The 23,102-nt window shown below is 35.2% G+C and overlaps 1 protein-coding gene and 1 non-coding gene across 2 annotated transcripts; one reads left to right on the top strand and one right to left on the bottom strand.

The window, feature by feature from the left end:
- Nucleotides 1-1,032: 1,032 nt before the first annotated feature.
- LOC132166831 (small nucleolar RNA R71) lies at nucleotides 1,033-1,139 on the top strand. The gene has a single exon (XR_009438632.1). It is a non-coding gene; the product is annotated as a small nucleolar RNA R71 (small nucleolar RNA).
- Nucleotides 1,140-5,819: 4,680 nt separating this feature from the next.
- LOC132165273 (serine/threonine-protein kinase PBL34-like) lies at nucleotides 5,820-10,289 on the bottom strand. The gene is made up of 6 exons (XM_059575765.1): nucleotides 9,924-10,289; nucleotides 8,810-9,129; nucleotides 8,571-8,706; nucleotides 7,895-8,028; nucleotides 7,692-7,815; nucleotides 5,820-6,655 (listed from the first exon to the last, which is right to left on the bottom strand). The coding sequence occupies exons 1-6, from the start codon at nucleotides 10,042-10,044 to the stop codon at nucleotides 6,204-6,206; spliced, it is 1,287 nt and encodes a 428-aa protein (XP_059431748.1). The 5' UTR covers nucleotides 10,045-10,289; the 3' UTR covers nucleotides 5,820-6,203.
- Nucleotides 10,290-23,102: the final 12,813 nt, after the last annotated feature.

The following is a 23,102-nucleotide window of genomic DNA, read 5'->3' as shown; positions in this document are numbered from 1 at the left end:
TATTTAGACATTACCCTTTAAATAGAGACCTTTATATTGTAGACAAAAAAAAGTTAATGAGCACAATGTAACCCTTATGGGTATTCCAAGTGGTGGACGTAGGTGTCTAACACCGAACCACCCGTAAGTTCTTTGTGTTCCTTTTTCTGGATTGCTTCCGTTATAATTTCCACATCATCATTATTTCATCATATTCCATATTTGACTAGGGAACTTTCCTCTTTTTCTTTCTCCCACTTGATTGGCTAGCTAGCCAATTTTCCCTTCCATCTTTGACATAGCTTGATGGAGTCCTTGTATGTCTCTGCCATTGGCTATGGTGGCGTTCGTTAGCTCCTGTATATTCTTTTCATTTGATTGCGTAGACTGGTTGACAGTTTGCATGAATGCTTTAAGTGTGTCTTCTAGTGATGACTGTGGTGCAGGCTGTGGCACTTAAGTGGTGGATCAATACGTAGGTGGTTGAGCTTGGTGAGATGGCTAAAATTGATTATGGGCTTGAGTGGAGGTACCTCCTTAGTTAAGTGGCTGATTCTGCTTCCAATAGAAATTGGGGTGATTCTGCCACCCTGGGTTGTAAGCCTCAAAAAACGTCCATTTGTGGGTTTTTTATACTCATTGAAGGTGTTAACTTGCTCCGTCGGGTACTCTATTGACAGAGATGGACAGTTTTGAGTGAAGTGCATTAGGCTGGTACTTAACACACATATATCAACTTGGTAAGTATCCGTTGCATTCACTAGTTTGTTTAGGGCAATAGCGTCAACCCTACGCATGAGATCTTTGAGATGCCCCCTTATGTCAGCATCGTCCTTCACGTCGTAGAGGCCTCCCATACTGAGAGCAGTAAGTTGTTTACCCCAACTATCTAGAAAGTCCCATTGTTGTGCGTGTTTGGACAGTTCATCCAAAGTTTTATAGGCTTCATCCCTTGTAAGATTTAAGAATTCTCCACCATTCATAAACTCAAGCAGGTTACGCTCCATTTGAGTCAATCCCTTGTAGAAATATTGATCAATCTTCTCATTCTCAAAACCGTGGGGTGGGCACTTCGTAGTTAGCTCTTTAAACTTCTCCCAGCTATCACTGAATTTATCCCCCTCTTTCTGCCTGAAATTGGTGATCTATTTACGGAGATCATTGGTTTTGGAGATTAGGAAGAATTTGTTGTAGAACTTGCTTTGCAGCATTTCCCAAAAGGTGATGGATCCAAGCCTGTTGGAATGTAACCAGGTTTTCACCCTATCATGTAGGGAAAAAGGAAATAGTCAAAGGCTTACCGACTCATCCGAGAAATTTTGCAATTTAATCATATCGCACATCTCGAAGAAAGACCACACATGAACATATGGATCTTTGTTCTCTAAACCTTTGAATGACGGAAGGACGGGTTAAGAGAATACGCCGGGAGTGTTTCTAGCGAATCCTCCTCCGATGCTTAAGTTAGTTCCTTCTCTTTGATTCTAGAGTGTTGTCTGGAATAAAATATCGCGTAGATGCTTTGTGATGTTCGCCTATTTATAGGATGGGTTATCTGGCATTGAAGATGGCAACCGAGCGTCAAATTTGGGATCCAGGAGTAACCGACGGGCGGGTTAATGATCCTGTCTCTTAGCCGTTATAAGTGAGTTGTAACTGCTTCTCCAATCATTGTGTCCCGTGAGTGACGCATAACCGCCATGGTGAGCAATGCGTAACCTCCGAATGATTTGCAATTGTTCCTGAAAATGATACTAGTACTCCCGACTACATGGGCTCGGTCGTTGTTGCTAACTTGGTGGGGAGTTGGTCCCATGGCAGTTGTTCCATACTTGCCATCTATTGCATCCGAGATGTACGACATTCCGAGCCAAGGCATTCTTGGAGCAATGTGTACCTTTACAAGGGCCGATCCCTTCTAAAGGTTCTGGGCTTCTAATGATATTTTAGAGCCCGTATTCTTGTTTTTCCATGACCCAGGCCCATGGACTTGGGCCCTATAAAATATGTGTAACATACAAAATGATGGGCTTTTAATGTTAAAAAATTGGAGTTTTTAGGCATGTGTTTTATAATACTTCGCACTAAAATAGGATTAAGGATACTTTAGTTAGTGCCTAAGTGTTTGTAATAGAGTTGGAACTGTCACAAATCTAAAAAATAGGAGAAAATGACATTTTAAACACTTAGGAGTAATTCTCTGTGAAAGTCGTGTGAACGGTAGGCAACAGAAAAATAGGAAAGACATTCGGTCATCGTCCACAATTCACATTAACAAATATCCAAACTATTTGATGACCATTTGAACAGTAATAGTCTACATGTGAATTACGAAAGGACAACATTGCATAAATGTAGTTGGAGGTCTTTAAGCCCCCATTATGAGCCCTAGGCTCCATTTGGTGTGTGCCCTAGCCTCCAAAACAAGAGAGGAAGAGGGGATTTCTTGAGAGTTTGAACTCATATCTTCAGGTATGTAAGCCACATATATACCTCTTTCCTTAGCCTATATTGTTTATATTTTGTTCTTAATGTTGTGTGTAGATGTCATGATGAGTTTGTGTGTGTATTTTTTAAGTATGAAAGTCAAGTTTTGTTGGTGAAATATGGTGACTTTAAGGTTAGAAAGTTGATTTTTGTGGATAATATGCTCTATTTAGAGCTGCTTATTGTTTAATAATAGATCTCTAAAACTATGGTCAAATTACATCAGCTTAAAGAGAATCCTAAAAGGAAATGGCTCTAATAGGCTTATGACAGATAGAGATGTATATGCAGATGTAGTTATTGGCTTGCCGTTGCTAATAATTCATTGAAAATCCTCGGTTGATAATGGTTATCAACGAAGAAAATATCATATCAGCAATAAAAATAAAAATAAAAAAGTAGTCTCTAATAATGTTCAAGGTCGTTGTAAATAACTTTAGGACCCAAAATGAGACGCCGTGGCTGATAATTGATGACAACTAGCATCTCTTCATTGATATTTTCTTATCAGTAGCAACACGATATACCACCGACTTTTTGATGCAGTGTAGGTATAGTGGATCAGAAAACAAACAACACTAGACTAACAATTTTACCAAAACTAAGAACAAATCAAGGATTTAAGATAAAATAGATAGAAATCTGCTTCTAAATTGTTTCTTATTGAAAACCAATGAATAATAATAATAAAAAATGAGACTATAATCACCCATCACAAGTATTTATAGTAACTAGACTTCTAAACCTATTAAAACACTAAATAAAGTCGGTTTATCGAACTAATGCGATCCCATCCAAACAGGTCTACTTAGTCATTCGGACGAGAATGTGATAAACTAGTAGAAATCCTAAAAACTTCATCATTCGGACAACTGGAGCCTGCAAACGACCACTTCTAGTTGCTTACTTAATAGGACAAGTAGTGAACACCTCACTGAACAAAGCTCTCTAGATCTCCAAGGTGAACGTCTTTGATGCAATATGACGTCGTGAGTTGCAAAGGCAAACAACAAGCAAGTAACAATTATTATCAAAACTCAAGAGTCTATCAAGAATTTGAGGACAAATAAGAGAAAAACTCAAACTCTGAGCTTTATTATTAAAAAACTAAATGATGATCACCAAGCTACGTTTTTTGGTCTATAAAATATGTATTTATAGGCCCCAAACTCCTAACTCTAGTAGTAATAGTAAATCAGTTGGAACCCAAATTCCCATGAACTCTGATGTACATCACTCTTAAACCTTTTGAAGTTGAGCAACTGAATCTTCAATTGGACCTAGCACCATTGGACATATCTTCTCTTTGGTGTTCCATGCTTACTTGTCTCTCTCTTATGGGAGGGCACAAAAGACTTAGTTTGTGCCAAGTCCTTATATAATTAAGTTATTCTTTTACAAATATACAATACCATCTCACAAGTCTTTATACACCCATGATAAAACTTAAATCTAACTATATAAGCCCTTAACCCTTCGCTTAGCATCTGCCTCTTAAATAGGCCCCGTTCCACATGCTTGTGCCGAAAAGGTTAAGTTTTAAGTGCATGCAGTCTGACACCGATTGATTGTTTTAAAGAAACAATTGATCGTTAGGTATATAATTGTACCATTCGATCATTTTAAAGCAACGATCAATCGTTCCACGAAAGCATAGCCCCATTCGATCGTTACAAAGCAACAACCATTTGTTTTAGCTACAACCCCCAACTTACCACATGTTCAAATTAACAGGGCTATTTCATTATCTTTAAACTTGTTTGGGCGTTTTACAAAATAGTGTACAGAAAATTTCAACATATTTATATATACACATTAAAGTAATACATAGTTCAACCAATGATTTGTAAAATATTTGCCACATGTTTGGGCGAAGTGTTAACAGGGGCGGCTAAAAGCATAGTCACTGTCAAAAAAGAAAAAAAAAGCATAGTCACAAGCGCTTGCTCGAACAGTGCGGCCTCTCAATCTTGACCGTTGGAAAAAGTAATAAGAATAAATAAATAGATCTAAAAAAAGAAAGAAAATTGGATGTGAAATCCATTTGAAAAGCTTTTAGCTAATATTTTTTTAATAATAATAACTTAATAAGGTATCCTTTTAGCTAAAATTTAGATAGAACTTTACATAATCGGACACGAATGCTCTTAGTTAGGATAATCCTAGCTTTAGTTCCTACAAATGTGGATCCCCAGGTGCTTTCTTTCTTTTTCTTTTCTTTTTTTTTTTTTTTTTTTTTTTTGGGTTTTTTTTGGGGGTTTGTTTTGGTTTGAGGGTAAGGAAACCCTCAATTTGTTGCTCCCTTGCATAAGGAAATTAGAAACAAGACGTGGATACAAGGGAAATTTCATGTTACCCAGCCGTTATAAAGAAGAAAAATGCTAGGGGCCAATATTTATTTTTTCATATTTGACTCATCTTATCTTACAAATTAACCATTAAATTTATGAATTTATGTGGACCCTATATAAGTTAATGGTGGACCCCACAAATCTAATGGTTAATCTATTGAATTTGTAAAAGAATACGAGACAAATATGAAAAAAAATATATATATATTAAGCCCTAACATTTCTCTATAAAGAAAGTCGAAAGTGAAGGTAATCCTTGCTGGCTTTAAAGTAACATATTCATAATTTCCACTTAGCATGAAAACAGGGTTGTAGTGACTGGTAAATCTATCAAAAGAAAAGATGTCGCTTCTTTTATTTGGAAAGACAGAAAGCTAAAAGAAACACCTGACTGCTCTTTTTACTGCTAAAAGATAGAAAGGCTAGTGCCGGCATCTTCATTTTCCTCTTTGCCAGCATACTTTATATAGAGTTGTTAACTGCAACTGGAGAAATATCCTTTCTAGAAATTACAAACATGGACCAAGTCAAAGCCAAACATGATCCTAATCTACTCTGACATCAAAAACATGTGAAGGCAAAATGAGTAACCATACATATAATATTAGGGAAATAAAAACCTAAATAATCTATAAGCCTGGCCTTAATATAGGACGAAGGTGAGGCATTTAAACCCAAAAGCTTAAACCTATAGGATTGGGTAGAGAGGATTTGCTGGAAACTTAATTGTTGGTGGCTTGTCCTGGACATGATCAGGCTTGGTATACAACTCAAAAGCATATATACAACTCAAGGACCAGTGAGTTCCATAATTGCAGAAAACTCTAAAAAGTTGCAGAAACTGGATTAATATTGGAGTAAGATTTAGTAAAACCAAATGAAAGCACAAGGCCAACAAGTTCTGACTCAAATGGCACTTCTTCCCTTTGAGCATTGGGAGAAGGGTAAGTCTTGGGTTGAAGACCCACTAAGTGCATATATATAATTTACAAATTTAGAAAATTGAAAGTACAGTACCTTAGCTAACAATGTATAGAAAAATGCAATTTCCACAACTCAAAGCAGTTGGAAAAATCAGGTAGTTGCAAATAACAATCATCGAAATGAGAGGTTTTATCTAATTACAAGATATAGCTCAATTACAACACAGGCAAATCGTGAGGAATGTTCTAAATTGATGGTTAGTTCTCTAAGGTCAGGGTTTAAGAAAAGGAAACTGGTGTACCTTCCTCTTCCGTTGACCCTGCTGCTCTGGCAAGTTTCAAACACCCAAAACTTATACAAGCTTGAAATATATTCTTCTGATAATTTCCCAGTGGAAAGAATTGGCATCCAAACTTTTGTTTTATCAAATAGTTGAGCCAATCAAGGAGAAGTGACTGCCCATCATCGACAATGCTGCCTGCCAGTATTCAGTGGGGAATCTCTGATGCTCTTGGATGGGTTGTAGGTGAGCTGTGGAGTTCCATCTTTCTTCTTGCGTCTCCCTTGTTGAGGTAAACGAGAATGGCAAGATAAAATGGCAAGGTCGTTAAGATCTTGCAATGGAGTCAGAACCCTAACAACTTCATCCATTGTGGGGCGGGTTTTCGGGTCCTTACTAAGGCAGTTGTAGGCTAATTGAGAGACCTTCTGCACCCCTTTAATGGAGTACTGTCGTTCCAAGCGGTGATCCACTAGTAGGTCAAGCTTTCGCTTGTCAGCTAGAAATTGCCGAGCCCACGCAACAAGGTTTTGTTGCCCACTAGGGCGTTTTTTGTCCATCGATCTTCTGCCCGTTAAAATCTCAAGTAACACAACTCCAAAGCTGTAAACGTCACTTTTGGATGTCAAGTGTCCTGGGGAAAGAAGATCCAAAAATTGTATAAAAGGTCATATCTGAAACTTCTTATGGTTCAAGAAACACAAACACAAAGGATAACTCGCTTCTATGCCAAGGACATGACGCATCAGTTTCCAAGCATCTGAACTGCATCAAACTTGAATTTTTAAAAGTTTTTGGTGTTGGATGACCAACAAACTAGATTCTTAATGCTAAATAACAACATCATTATCAGACCAATATGAAAATTGTAATTTAATTAATTTGATTGGAATGACTTCAAATAAATCTTCCACTGTCTTATCTGACCTTGTAACTGTAGCACAAGATAATCAAGTCATCCTACAATTAGCCTGTGGAGGTACAAGCCCTAACTGTTTGTTAGGAGAGTAGAATTACAAAACACAGGGTTTAGAGGTCTAAACACTAAAGCTTTATAGATTTTTCTGAATCGTGTGTATATGTGTCCATGCACTGAAGCGAGCACATTCAACAGATACTCGATGCTTTTTCTAGCTTTTTAAGGGAGACTACTTACTTGACACTATAATTCAGCAGATTGAGGATTCTAATGAAGTCAGTAAACCTCATTAGTGAATATATGGATGAGTGTAGATATTAGACAATGTCTTATCACTAACTTCAGTATGTGTAAATCATCTTTATGTGGTATCCGAATGCTACATAAAGATGCTTGAAACTGATGCTTAAACAAATTTGAGCATTTAACAAGTTCAAATATCTCAGCGCTATTTTTGTTATTAAGCCAATGACAAGTTCTAATATCAGTATACCAGTATATCCTACTATTAAGTTCTCTTACCATTAATGATTAACTTCATTAAAGCCAGAACATATATATTTGAACTTGTACTTAAACATCCAGATTTGTTTATCGTCCAAGATTGAATTCAAATGCCTATTGTACAAATGGTCTCCACCCTTGTTTCTGCTCGGATGTAGAGATATAACATTCCCTCTGAGACCCAACAGAAGGCTTGTATATGTTGGAGTTTTTAATTACTTCAAAATTTATTCTGCCATCTTCTTACCTGTCATTACATACTCTGGAGCAGCATAGCCATAAGTCCCAACAACCCTGGTAGAAACATGCGTTTTATCTCCTTGAGGACCAGCTTTTGCTAGACCAAAATCTGAAAGCTTTGCATTATACTCCTATAGAAGATAATCCCTGTTAACAGCTCAGTTCAACAATATCTAAATTTCATCATTCACTAATATCATATTCACATACCGAATCAAGCAATATGTTGGATGTCTTGAAGTCTCTATATATGACTGGTTCTGGACCATTATGGAGGAACGCAAGTCCTTTCGCTGCGCCAAGTGCAATCTTAATCCTATTGGACCATGGTAGAGGTATGGTCCCTTCAAAATTTTTGACAAAATTAGCAATTGTTTAATACAAAAATTTGATAGTGCATGATCATGCCAAGTATACAAGTTAAAAAGAGGCTTGAGAAAATAAAATAAAGAAGTTAAATTGAAGGCATTGTGCTAGATTTAACCATCCATCAATGTATTATAATCTTGAAGAATTATGTAAGAACTTACAACATATCTCAAGGGCTTATACTCCTAAAGAAAGATCTTTTGAACATGGGAACCTTTGTAGGATTCATTCATTGTATGACATATTCAGCTATAAGAATTAGGAAGAGAAACTGGAGAAAGAAGAGGGAAAACAGATAATGGAAAAAGAACAAATTCTATGTTTGATACTAAAATTTACTTGTAACAACATCACTTACATCTTAAGAAGGCAGATTCCTTTTACTAAAATTTAGAAAACAGTGATCCCAAGCAACATTCTGATGGCAGTTTTTCAGAATAAACAACACAATATAAAAGTTTAGCAAGATGAGTTGCATAAATTGGAAGTAAGAAAGCCTAATAATAGCTACACTCACTTTTAAAAAGATGGTTTTCAAGACTTCCACGCGTCATAAATTCATAAACAAGCAGCCGTTGATCATCTTCAATACAGTACCCAATAAGTTTGACAAGATTAGGATGGTGAAGCTGTCCAAGAAAATCCACCTCAGCCTGCATTAAGGAAATGTCACGGTTACTGTCCCAATTTCCAGCATCTCACTGAAAACCTCTTTTTGACATCAATCTACTAACCCAAAGCAGATATTCTACTAACCACCCATTCTCTATGGCCCTGAAGACCATCCGGCTTCAAGCTTTTAACTGCAACTGTAACTCCGGACCCGGGCTTCGCTGGTGCTGTCCCATTTTCCTCAATCCATCCTTTGAACACATAACCAAATCCACCCTCTCCAAGAATGCTATCGGGTCTGAAATTTCCGGTCGCAGCTTTCAGTTCCTGAAAAGTGAATTGGAGGAGCTGGCGAGGAGCTTCACTTTCCAATGGTGGTCGCTCAGAATTATCTGAGGATAGGTGAGCTTCATTGGGAGGACAGAGTTCTCTGTTGCTAGCATTTAGATATCGTGTTTCAGTCGCTGCATTTGACAGAACGAGTGTGAAAAGATCAGCTTTGATCACAACCCTCTCATAGACAAATCGCATGATAGATGTCAATTTAGCTTACTTTGAACTTTTTTGGCTTCACAAAGAACATCTAGAGGTGAAGTTTGCAGAAATAAAGTATTACCATCAACATCTTGACTGGATTGGGAGCATGAGAACTCAAATTTGGCGGTGAGATATCGAGTGGAATGAACTTCCTTGTTATCTCATAAAGATTAACTAGTTTTCACAAAAATTAAGCAACGCGGATTTGGAGGATCCAAAGAGCAGAATTATGCATCTATCAGAAGAAAAACCAGTTGAATTTCAACTGTCACACTCAGACAGAACAAGAAAAATCGCATTTCCTGGTACCTAGTACTAAGGAAAATGACCTTGATGGACTCATTAAGAGAAACCCAATCTGAGATCTGTCATCTACTTCAAAAATACATCACGATTTCACAGTTCATAGGAGGAATCTTAGCATATTATTTTGAACTCAAAATTTTTCATGGTTTATAGAAAACAGTGGAAGTGGGCACAATACCCTTTCAAATCCAAATACCATAAAGCTATGGTGGATAGTCTGAGAAATTTGAGAAATTGAAGACAAAAACAAAAACAGAGGAGACCCATATGAAGACAAACCTGGAGCATTTCTGAGATAAACTTGTATCAAATCTCGAAGCTTAAAAAATTAAAATAAAGCGCTGAAATTGAGTTCCAAAGTATAGCAACAGACCTTTGTTATAGAACACAGACATATATGTATATGTATATGTACCTGCGTCATAAACCAGACTAGTACGAGGGATAGTGTTGGCAGAGTCTTTAGAAGAAGAGGACTTGCAGGCACCTCTAACGCCGCGTTTCAGCACAGACCAGCACCCGCACTTCTTATCCATAACTGGTTTGCTGCTTCTCTACCATTAATGGGTAATTGCATGAGATGTGAGAGAGAGTAGAGAATCAGCCATGGTGGTGAGGGAAGAGAAGAGAGAAGGGAAAGAGGTGAGTGAAGAGAAAGAGAGAGAGGAAGTGTTATTGTCGTTGTTGCTGCTCCTGTTGGAGATTGCAGGCATCATCATCGCCATCATCGCAGTGTGTACAAAAAGAACTTTTTTCCCACCACTTTTTTGTGTGGGGGATGGAATGGGTCTCTCTCTCTCCCTCTCAACCCATCAATCACATTGCAAGCTTGTTTGTTAATGCTTTTCCTAGCCCTTTTTTTTTTTTTTTTTTTCAAAATGGGTAATACTATTTAATTGGTTTATATCCTAATATTATTTAATTACTTACAAAAAAAAAAATTATTTAATTGAGATAATGTGGGAGTACAAATTAGTTTTACTGTCACATCATCAAATTGTATAGCAGTTCTACTATAAATGTGTTTGGTATTGTGCTTTTCGTAGACAAAAAAGGCGATTTTAAACAAAATCGCGAAAAAAATGAAATTACGTTTTTAAAAAATTGCGATTTGAAAACGTAGAAATCTGAGTTTTCAAATCGCAAGCAATGTGAAGCTTTTTTGAAAACGCACAATTTTTAAAGTCAAACTGCGATTTTTTCAAACGCTTAACTACGTTTTAAAAAAAAAAAATAGCGTTTTCAAATCGCTATTCTAAAATCATACTTCTTGAAATTGCACACCCAAACAAACCATAAATAGCATTACTCTTATAAAAAATGTTTTGAGATGAAAAAATAATTGAGTATTTTGTGTTTGAATAATGTTATATACTACACGGCTATCTTATTATTATCTCACTTATGTTAACATGGTATTGTCGGTCAACTATTTTATTTTATTTTTAAGAAGAACGGATGTAAAGGTGGATTGGCAATAGCTTCTCATCATAGAAAAATAGTAGTGTGATATATAGTATTACTCCTTGTATTTAAAGTTATTTGTTAATGTTTTTGTATATGGAGGCCTCCAATTCATATGAACTAATTTTTAAGTCAGGGCAGTCTGCTTATATAATGGAAAAATGACGCCCATAAACCCTTACAATTTTGGTGAAGAGCATAATAAACATGAGGGAAAAATATATTTTATGAACTATTATTTATTTCTGCACTTATATTACTTAATTTTAAAAGGTGAGATCTAACTTCTTCAAACTATGACTCCATTATATAATTTTATAAAGAAACCACAACTCATTGCAAGTAACCTTTTCTTTTTTCTTTTTTCTTTTTAATTACTAAAAAGCCATTAAAACCCTTAAAAAGTGTTAAAAAATACTGAAAAAAAAAAAAACAAAAACAAAAACAAAAACAAAACTAAACTAAACTAAACTAAATTTTAAATAAAAAAAGTCAAAAAAATATTGATTCTTGGTTGAACCACCCCCACAGTCGTGGCCTAATTGCCCACAAAACATGTGGAAGTGCCTAGGCCATGCAAAATGGGGTGGTGGAACCATCCTCACCATCCCTACAAATTGAGGGCAGTCAAACCACCTCCAAATGTAAATGGAGGTGGTCTAATCATCACCACCACATTTGGTAGAGGTGACTGAACCACCTTCAAAAAAGAAAATGCAGGTAGTCAAACTACCTCTATAGATTGGAGTGACTCAATCACCCTAAAAATGCAGAAGAGGGTGGCTGAACCATCTCTACAGTTTGTAGGGTGGGTTTGGCAACTCCATTATATAGGTTCGGCTTCTAGAAAAATAAGTAGAGTGTTTTGTGGACTACCATTCTTATGATTTGTGTAATACACCTAAATATCCTTTCTGAAAACAACAGATAAGTGCTTAATATTTCTTCTATTTTTTTTCAAAAAAAAAAAAATTAATTATATAATAGTGAGTAGAAGATATATGCATAATAATAAATCAAAAATAGAACATGCATGTACATATTTTGCTACTCAAGACTCTCTTTGTCAACTTGAAGAATTCCTTGAATAGTAGTAGCATAAAAGCAATTATTTGAAAGATTGGAGAGAGTAGGGATGTAATGTCCCCCACCGAATAAAGGGGGAAAATAAAAACTCCACCCAAGATCTTGAGAACTGATGTTTTACGCTTTGAATCGAAAAAGAAATAATAAATAAATAGTAGGGGATAAAAATAGAATAATATTCCTGGCTGAAACCAGGATCTAATGGCATTAATGTGATAGCAAGAATATATATATATATGAACCAATAAAGCTTTCAGTGGATTTCCTCCTGTTTCCACCCCCATGCCAATCAGTAATTTGCCTTCAATTTACGCAAACTAAGGTTAATGCTCATAGTATCCAAAGGGTGAAAGCATTTTGATTTCCAAAAAGACAAAAAAAGTATGGCATATTGTAGGAGCTACCATGCATGATGCACCACTATATTGTTTCCTCATTCGTAGTAAAAAGAACACAGGGAGAAGAGGTTCTTTTACACACACACATATATATATATATATGTGTGTGTAAAAGAACCTCTTCTCCCTGTGTTCTTTTTACTCCGATTTTTTGGCAAACCAAGTGGAGAGGAGAGTCAAAGAATTTGGTTTCAACCCATTTGATTCTCATTATTTTTGCGTGCAATATATGGATATGAAACTAATGTTTTGTGTTACTTTGATAAGAATAGCACAACCATCTGCTTTGCATTTTGACATAAAGTCTCACAAAATTCTTTTAGATTTTGGTTTTGCAAAAATATACTCTAGAAAAGAGTGTCGTATTGAGTGCAAGAGAGACTATAGGATATATAGCTCTAGGAGCATTTTGTAGAAGTTTTGGGGGTCTCTCACAAGTCAAATATTTGTACCTACATAATGATGATTTTTTAAATGATTGGGGAAGGAGTATAGATCTCAAGATTAATCTCTTTTTTTTTAATTTTTTTTTTTTTTTTTGGTAATATTGGTTCCTCAAGCAAGCGAGATTGCATGAATATACAAAAAAAAAAAAAAATGTTAACAATTTTTTGTGATGTTCTTTATGTGTTTTTTGCAATGTTGTATATGATTATATTACAATCAATTAGTTTTGCATATAAAAATTATTTTGCAATATGAATGCTGCTATTGGATTTTTAAACAATAGAAAAGAAAATAAGCTAAAGGCCTTGAATTTACTATGGGAAGTTTCTATCTTTAGTCGATATGTTGTAGTAATTCTGAATTTTTGTTCACTTTTGTTGTTGAGAATAAATGGGAAATAGTAAAGCTAGAAATTCTTTATCTTGGAATTTTTTATTTTTTATTTTTTTTAAAAAAAGAATAGAGAGAAATCCTTTGCGTTATTATTTTTCTTTTTTTTTTATTATTATTATTTGTTAAGAAGATTTTTTTTAAAGTGTTTTCAAAATTAAAGTATAATGAAAAAATAATTGGCACTTTCTTTGCTTTGCTTCTTAGAATGAAAGCTAATGAATTTAAGCTCAATTGTATTTTATTAACTACTCATTCTTATTTCATTAAAAGAAAATCACTCATGCTTATGATATATTTTCATGTTCAACACTTCGGGCCTGTTTGAGATTGCGTCTGAGGGGCTTAAAAGTGCTTTTAACATTTAAAAAGTCCGTTTGAAGAAAAAAATACTAGTTTGGTAAAAATAATTAAAAGCGCTTTTAAGGGTCCAAAAATAGCCAAAATGCACTTTTGAAAAAAGCTTAAAAATGAAGCTTTTGTCCAAAAGCTTTTTTTGAGCTAAAAACTCTATTTCTCAAACGCAATCTCAAACAGGCTATCAGCCTATCAAACTTGATATTATTGTCGGAGAAATTTATTCTTTAAGGAGTTCTTTCAATGAGACTATAATATAACATATATAGTTTCACCAAGGTGGTAGTTGAGTTGGTAGAAGAACTCATTTCATCCTAGTGGTCGCGTGTTCGAATTCGCTTGCGGTAGTAGATGCGTGAATCAGATGCTACTATGAAAGGGCTCTACCGGCTCACACTTTGGTGGGGTTGTGGTGACGGGCTCGCCTTCCTAGGCAGTAGCTATGGCTCAAATCGGATATTCCACAGCGGATGGGAACCCCGATAGTCACGCCCAAGGGGGGAAACTACACTGGTCGCCCTTCCCATCATTTTAATTAGAAAAAAAAATAATAATAATAATAATAATATAACATATTATGACACAACACATCCTATAAGCTAAAACTAATAGATTTAGGTTCAATTGTATTATATTAACTACTCATTTTCATCATATATCTTTAGAGTAATGTTAGAAGTTGTATTTTTATCCTACAATTATCCCACAATGCCGACGTGACAATCCTAATCAACTGTTGGATCAGTCATTGTTAAAAAAAAATAAAAAATAAAAAATAAAATCTAAATGTTGGTTGAGACTACCACGTTAACATTATGAGAAGAAAATATAATTTTTAGCATTTCTCATATCTTTAATGAGTAATGGTACATACCACAGAAACATCTCATAAAGCTATCGTGACAAGATTTAGTATGCACATAGTCATTGAATTTTTTTTTAATTTTTTTTAATTTTTAAATAAGGGCTTATCTAGTGACTACTATACTTTATCATGTCAACTTTGTAAAATGCTTATATGGTACATTGTTCATCTTAAATATGAGACTTTATTTTTTTTCATTTATACTTGTATGCTCAACATTGCCTTAAATCTTTGTTAATTGGTGTTTGTTGCATGTTCTGTGTAGATTTGGTTTATTAATTTGTAGATTGTGTTTGGCATCTTTGCACCTAAGCTGAAAGATCTTCTGATACAAATGATTTTATATTTGGTTAGATTTAATCACCAAAAGCTTGGCTTTTATAGGTCAAATAAGTGAGATTAATTAAAAAAAATTAATGTTGGTTGGTCAAAACTAATAGAAAGATAGTCAAGAGCACATTTGAGTGCAATCCCATCAATCTCTCTAGACAATGAGAGTGTAGAAATATTCCTATGTGGTTGGAATTTGGTAGGTTTATATGATAGGTGGGTTCCTCTTGAAAGGCTAAATTAAAGGGGAAGGGGGGGAAGAGTAGGGAGTGGAAGGCTGGGCTTGGTGAGAGGTCATTTCATCAACCAACAAAATAAACAAAATTGTATTCCATGATGCTTCTGGTGAAGAAAAGCAATGTGGGATCCTATTCTTTTTTCTTCAATGTGGATGCAACTTGACAATCTCTTGTTGGAAAGGAGTGATACCCATTGCCCCCACTCAATGCATGGGTCCTACTCTCTCACCCACAGAGAGAGAGAGAGAGAGAGATTTGGAAGACTAACCAGTGAAGCCCACTCAAGGTCATCATATGGGGGCAAACAAGATATCCTATTTTGGAGGGTATAAAGTTACCAAGCCATGTAATTGGTTCAGGAAAAAGGCAAAAGCTCAAGATCGAGGAATTTGATAATTTAGAGGGAGCATGCTATACACACACCAATCAGTTGTCCGGCCGGCCGTTAATTTGATCTGAAAGCTCATATTAAGACTCACTTGTTTAAATAAATTTTGAACAATCCAACCACCTACGCAGATAAGTAGGTCCCATATGAATTCTCTCACATTAATTGTCGAAATTACTATCAATTTAGACTTGCTAATTATTGTAAATCCTTATAAACCATACGAGGGTTGAATCGAATTACCAACTGCTACCCAGGGAGGGAAATAAGCACCCATATTTGTTCAACTCAATTTTCTTTGCCCTGCAAAATTTTCCTGTTCAGGTATCATCATCATGATGCTACATATGTATGATTTATGTCATGAGATGCATGCCTTTCGTGGCATTTTTTTTCTTTTTTTTGTGAGCAGATGCTTTTGGTGGCTTGGTAGATATATAGAATGATATTCTAAAGGAATATGTGATTGGTGGTGAAGATGCTTATTGACTAGTTTCCACCATAGCCTGAAAGCCAACAACTGGTGATTGCAGTTAACCCAATTATCAATTCAACTCAGTGGACAGTCGGCAGCATCTTTTGGATTAGTCCATAAAATGTTATTGCTTGTACTTTTGGCCTTTCAAGGAAAAAATATAAAATGAACGCTCTTAAACCTCAACCCATTTACAATTTTCTCAAACAAAAAATAAAATAAAATTCCAAACAGTTCTATGGATTCAAAGATTCGCCTTCAGCTCGGTGAACCAGACTGTAAATGCATAAGTGTTACGGTGAAAAGGCGGGCAAATATTAATAACCGTCTACTAATCACTAACTGTTAACCGTGCTAATTAACATCTAACTACTTTTAAAGGTGGTTAGGAAAAACCACTAACCACTTAGGCGGTTATGATTAGCGATTTTTTCAAAACTTAAAACCGCTAACTGTTTCATATATACATATGAAACGACGTCGTTTTTGTGTTTAAATATATATATAAAAATTTAGAAATGATGTCGTATGTAGTAGGGTATTTTCGTATTACCATAGAAACGACGTCGTTTTGTTTTGTTTCGTGAATTTTTGCAAAATGTTTTTTTTTTAAAAGCGGTTAGCAGTTATTAGGGTTATTAACTACTAACTACTGATTAACCTTCTAGGCAGTTAGCGGAGGGCCGGAGGCGGTTCATGGATTTTACTAACCGCCTAAGCGATTACGGTTAGCAGTTTCAACCAATAATCACTAACTGTAACCGTCTTTTTACCTCTAATAAGTGTAACTGTTAAAGTCTCAAGTCAATCATAATATATATATATTTCAAAAAAAAAAAAAAAAAAAACTATTTTGATTTCCAAGATAGTTTACACGTCTTTAAATTGATCAATCATCCTCTTATCTTATTTATTTATTTTTAATTAAAGGGGACTTATCCATAGATTTTACCGCTTCATAATATACTTATTATTGAAAGAAAATATAATGCAAAAATAATAAAATTGAAACAAAAAATTACATGATTCGGTCTATCGAATCACGTAATTTTGAAACTCAAGGAAAACTAAAGGAAATAAGAATAATACAAATATAGAGATAGTATTAGATTTGAATCAATTATAATCAGACTTGAGTACAATCAAATATCTGAAATTGAATCTCCTAATGTATGCTAACATTCTTTCAAACTCAAGGTAAAAGATTTTGAAAGCTTGAGTTTAAATTCGGTGAACAGCGAAAACTCGCTGAAGTTTATGGTGGCCGGTGGCGATGACTATAAGTGGTCACAATTATGATTTAGATTGTCTATCATGAGTTTAGACAATCTAAATCGATATTTTCTCTAAAATTTTGTGAAAATAAAAGATTAGATTCACATGCTATAGCAATGGGTACCAAAATGTCCATATATTCTTTTCTCAAGATTTTCCATATGAAGACCTTTTTTTTTTGTTTTAATTTTTATGAATCATTCAAGACCTTATTAGATCTAACGCATTCATTCCAATGATACCTAAAACAAACCTATATCGACAAGACTATGAATAGTAGACTGGTCAAATTCCCAACTCCTAACATAGAACTTTTCCTTGCCTTAAATGGGATCCTTTTCATTTTAAGTAAATTAAAAAATATATATTTCACAACTTAAATTTTGTTTTATTGCATCTAATGATATGTATAGGAGTAAAGCTATAAGTCTTATTAGAGTCTTCTTAGAGTCTTCCTAAAGTCATTCCAAATGTGATGTGGCTTTTAAAATCACTGTTGAATTTGAAATGTGATTTATTGACTTTTGATCTATTGGTGATTTTAAAGATTTTAAATGATGCAGTCCCTACCTTCATAGTTTATTTATTTCTTATTTTTTTTAAAAAAAAATTAAAAATTAAAAGCGCCTCTAGACCATTCGATCCAAAACTAAGTGAATCTGAATCTCAATGTTTGAGAAAGAAAATGCTACTAAGTCACATTTGATGATTGTTAGAACAGTTTCAAGACGGGATGATCTACAAGTTCTTCGAAGCGCTTTCACGATCATTGCAAAATAAAAAAGAATAGACAAAGGAGCTTGCCGGGTGTGCCAGACTGCCAGTGAGGTCTCACACTGATGCCTTAGTTAGTTTCTTGGAGAATGTGTATGCCTAAAGCACAAGATTTCAATTTGAATTTGATACCTAGTGTATGAGCCTATTTATAGGCAGAGAGGTTGAGTTAGACCTGGATTAGGTCATCTACTTCAATTTGAATTGGAGTGCAAGATGTTTAATTGGGCTCGGATTGTGTTTCCTACCGTAATTTGACTTGGAGTAGGGATCTAATCCAGATTATTTGGGATAGTAATTTATTCTAGAAAATGAGGATTGAGACCCAGTAACACTCTTCTTAGGATTTCAGGGTTAAGCTGATGGGCCAGTTGAGTGATATTATTCCCAACAGTTACCCCCCAATTCCCTTATCCGAAGCATGCTTGGATATTAGAAATTTAATCAGGGTCCCAGGATGACTCAATGCTTGGTTCTATCTAAGACTTGCATCTTCCTTGCAGTTCATCTTGAGTCGTTTTAGTATCTCAAGTTTGACAGCTAGAGTTTCTCATCATCACCGTTGTTAAGAGACGCTTTGGTTTTGAAAATTCTCATTATTGATCTGACTCTAGGTCCACATGTCACCATTCCCTTGGTGCGCTTTTCACTTTTCCTATGATCGTCTAACGCACAATCATGCTCGAGACATGTGTTGTCTTTCGTACAATGTGTCTTTTAAGGAGATGCCTCGGTTTCTACCAACTGCGCTACTTCATCTTTGCCACTATTCAATGCGCCGGGTTGATTCCTAAGAGGTATTTCTTCTTTAAATACCCCCTATAACCGGTGCTAGAACTTCATTTTAATCACGGTTGCCTTCTTTGACCGAGGGATAAATTCAACATTCCCTTCAAGACTTAGTTGAAAACCTAAGTATTTTGTTTCTTGCTTAGACCGAGAAATAAATCCAACCCTATTTTGCTTCTTGCTTAGATCGAGAAATAAATCCAACCCTCCCTTCAAGGCTTAGTTGAAAAACTAAGTTTTTTCGCTTCTTTCTTGGACCGAGGGATAAATCCAAGTCTCCCTTAAGGACTTAGTTGAAAAACTAAGTATTCTGCTTCTTTCTTAGACTGAGAGATAAATCCGACCCTCCCTTCAGGACTTAGTTGAAAAATTAAGTCTTCTACTTCTTTGTTAGACTGAGGGATAAATACAACCCTTCCTGCAGGACTTAGGCCTCGTTTGGTTCCCGAAATAGACTCCTAGAAATGAATAACTAATCCTACTATATAGTATTCCTTTGTTTGCTTACATACTATTTTAGGGAATAGTTTCTTCTCATGGGACTACTAATCACATACACACCGAATTAGGAATTATCTAAGCCACTTTAAGGAATGAAATACATTTTTCAAAGATACCCATATAATTTTATTTTTTTTAATTTTAATATTAAAACAAAATAAAAATATGAAAGATAAAGTGGGTGGCTTGACCACCCATAGGGGTGGTCGGCCACCAATAAAAGAGGCCAGGGGTGGTCGCACCACTCCTAGACGCCTCGGGGGACCACCCCCATTGTATTTTTGGGTGGCCCCATATTTGCTTCAAGAGGTGGCCGTGGCAACCCCCCCTCCCCCTTTTTTTTAATATGAGTTTGAAAAAAAATAATATATGGTTTTTTTTTTTTGTAATTTTGACTCAATTCCAATTTTTGCATGTGTGTTATTACCAAACTAAGAAATATGAATAGTTATTCTATTTACAATAGTAGCTATTCATTTTCCAATAGACTAGACATTTTGCCAACCAAATGAGACCTTAGTTGAAAAACTAAGTATTCGCTTCTTGTTAGAGTGTGGGATAAATTTGGCCCTCCTTCTAGGAATAGTTGAAAAAATAAGTATTTGGCTTTTTTCTTAGACCGAGGGATAAATCCAATCCTACTTTCCGAACTTAGTTGAAAAACTAAGTATTTGTCTTTTTTCTTAGATTAAAGGATAAATCCGACCCTCCCTTCAGGACTTAGTTGAAAAACTAAGAATTCCGCTTCTTTTTTAGATTGAGGGATAAATCTGACCCACCATTCAGGACTTAGTTGAAAAACTAAGCATTCCGCTTCTTTCTTAGAACGAGGGATAAATCTGACCCTCCCTTCAAGACTTAGTTGAAAAACTAAGTATTCTGCTTTTTTCTTAAACCGAAGGATAATTTCATCCCTCCCTTCAGGACTTAATTGAAAAACTAAGTACTTTGCTTCTTTCTTTAATTGAGATCACTTTCTTGCATTGTTTTTCCCTAGGGTTGTCTCCCTGTTCTTTTTTTTTTTTAATAGGGTTGCCTTCCTATTTTTGTTTTTGACCAGGGTTGTCTGCCTATTTTTGCTTTTGTCCAGGGTTGTCTTCATGTCTTTAATTTTGCTTAGGGTTGTCTCCTTGTTTCTGGGGTTGGCTCTTTTCTTTCTTGTTTAAATCAAGGTTTTCTCCCTATCTCCGGCTGCTTCTTTCTTTGACCGAGATCATTTTACTACATTGTTTTTGCTTAAGATTGTCTCACTGTTTATCTTTTTTACTAAGGTTGTTTCCCTGTTATTATTATTATTATTATTTTACTAGGGTTGTCTCATTGTCTTTGTTTTTGCCTAGGGTTGTCTCCCTGTTTTCGGGGTTGGCTCCTTATCTTCTTGTTTTTGCCAAGAGTTTTCTTCTTGTCTCCGGGATTGGCTCCATGTCTTCTTGTTTTTGCCCAGGATTGTCCCCCTGTCTTTGGGGTTATCTCTATGCTTTCATGTTTAAATCAGGGTTTTCTCCCTATCCTTGTTTATTCAGGGTTGTCCCCCTTTCCTTGTTTATTCAAGATTGTCTCCCTTTCCTTGTTTTTGTCCTATTTCCGGGGACGACTCCTTGCCTTCTTGTTTAGGGGTTTTCTCTCTATCTCTGGGGTTGACTCCATGCCTTCATGTTTAAATCAAGTTTTTTTCCTTATCCTTGTTTATTAAGGGTTGTCTCTATTTTCTTGTTTTTGCCCAGGGTTTTCTCCCTGTACTTAGGGATGACTCATTACCTTCTTATTTAAATCAGGGTTTTCTCCTTACCTTCGGGCTTCGGCTGCTTCTTTCTTTTTATTAAGAGTATTCATATTCCCAAATGCTAGAGAATGTTCAGTCTTTATTGAAATAAATATGATGAAAAAAAAAAAGAAAGAGTAAAGTCCACTTAACCCCTCAAACTACCACCCCAATGACAATCTACCCCCAAAACTATCAATTGCGACAATTTGCCCCCAAAACTACCAAAACAGTGACAATGTACTCCCAATTTTTTTAAAATGACAAAATTACATTTACTAAAATAAAAAAAAAAATACTAAAATTTAATTTTTTTTTTTTCAAATTTTTAAGGGCATTTTTGTCTTATTGAAAATTTTATAGGGATAATTTCATCATTTTGCTAGCACTGGGGGGTACTTTGTCATTGTTTTGGTAATTTGGAGGGTAAATTGTCGTAATTGATAATTTGTGGGGTAGATTGTCATTAGGGTGATAGTTTGAGGGAGTTAAGTGGACTTTACCCAAAAAAATAACATAATTGATGAAAATATAAATGAAGAAAAGAAAATACATGGAGATACTACAAATAGTATTTCTTAAGATGTTCTGCATTCCATGGCCTTGGCAATAATTTGTCATATGTTGTTTGTAGGTGATAAGTGCCTTGCATATTGCACTTGACGATTATGTAAGTTCCTTACCATGCAAGAACCACCTTTCCTTCTATGGGGTCTCGAGTAGCTAGAGTCACCTTCCTTAAAACCTAATCTGTAAGCTTAAAGTCTCAATGCCTGACCTTCTTGTTGAAATATTAAGCAACTTTCCGCTGGTAAGCTGCCATTGTGACCTGGGCTTCATCCCTCGTTTCTTGCAAGATGTCAAGATGTAGTTGAATTCCTTCATTATTGAGTCTCGGATGGTAGTTCTCAACCAAATACTATATATATAATCGAAAATTACAAAATTAATCCATGTAGTTTACTTGATTAGCAAGTAGCTTACTGTGGTATCAAAATGAACTTAAAAGTCCATGAAATATGCCAAAAAGACAATTTACTCCCTATAGTTAAACTCCGTCCATTGATTTAACAGATTTCAATTGTGTGATACGTCATAGTCAATAAAATTATGACATGTATCTTATTTAAGTCCATGTCATACTTTTTTTTGAACAAATTATCTCTTCATTGATATAACAATAAAATAGGGCAAAATGCTCTAAATAGTGCCAAAGATACAATTTGGAATCTTCACAACTCAAACATTATCTATGACATACACAATAGCCTCTCGGGCTATTATATGACAATATCTACGAAAAGTCACCGTCCCATCAGTTTCAGATCTACAGCAAATTTCGATGAATCACATCTTTATCCACTACCAGGTCGTTGATTCCCTCTTTTCTTTTTCTTTTTTTATTTTATTGTATTTTATTTTTTATCTTTGCTACTAGTGCTTTATCAATTGCAATCCCCTTCGCTGCCTCTACCATAGTGACAATTCTTCTTTATGTCTGATAACTCCTCCGTCATTGGTGTATGGTTTGTTTCCAGAAAATGAACCATAAAAAAACAAAAGACCGACTAGAAACCAATTCCGTTATTCTTAAGGATTCGTGAAAACAAAATCTAAGAAAATGAATAAAACTTCACCCAATAGATCACTACTAAAAGCAGATCTAAAGAGAATACATTTTTATTTTAAAACAATGAAAATACAATAACAAAAATCCAACACACCCTCATATGTTCCACGCACCACCATTGGCCAGCCACGCGCCGCTAGAATGCACCACGAGGACTGTTGACACATTCGCCTTGGTCGATTTACAGTGGAGGCCAAAAAAATGAGGGGAGAGGAGGCGGGGAGGAGGGAGTCGTAACCCTTTGCGTTGCTCTCTTTGTAGGGTTTGACGGCTTGAACCTAACAATTCTAACAATTTAAGTCGATGTCATACTAACATAATCTGTTAAGTCAGTGAATATAATTTGACTATAATGAGTAACTTATTTTTTTTTTTTGCATACTTTAGAGATATCTGATTTCATTTTGATACCACATGAAACTAA

The sequence above is a fragment of the Corylus avellana genome, chromosome ca11 (assembly GCF_901000735.1).
Source record: "Corylus avellana chromosome ca11, CavTom2PMs-1.0".
Lineage (NCBI taxonomy): Eukaryota > Viridiplantae > Streptophyta > Magnoliopsida > Fagales > Betulaceae > Corylus > Corylus avellana.
This window is presented reverse-complemented; position numbering and strand designations above follow the sequence as displayed.

Excerpts from the sequence above, each read along its gene's own strand:
- LOC132165273 (XM_059575765.1), bottom strand. The coding sequence starts at position 10,044 with ATGGATAAGAAGTGCGGGTGCTGGTCTGTGCTGAAACGCGGCGTTAGA. Across the intron at positions 9,130-9,923 it reads TAGTCTGGTTTATGACGCAG|CGACTGAAACACGATATCTA; the intron begins GTACATATACAT and ends TGTCAAATGCAG. Across the intron at positions 8,707-8,809 it reads AGGGCCATAGAGAATGGGTG|GCTGAGGTGGATTTTCTTGG; the intron begins GTTAGTAGAATA and ends TCCTTAATGCAG.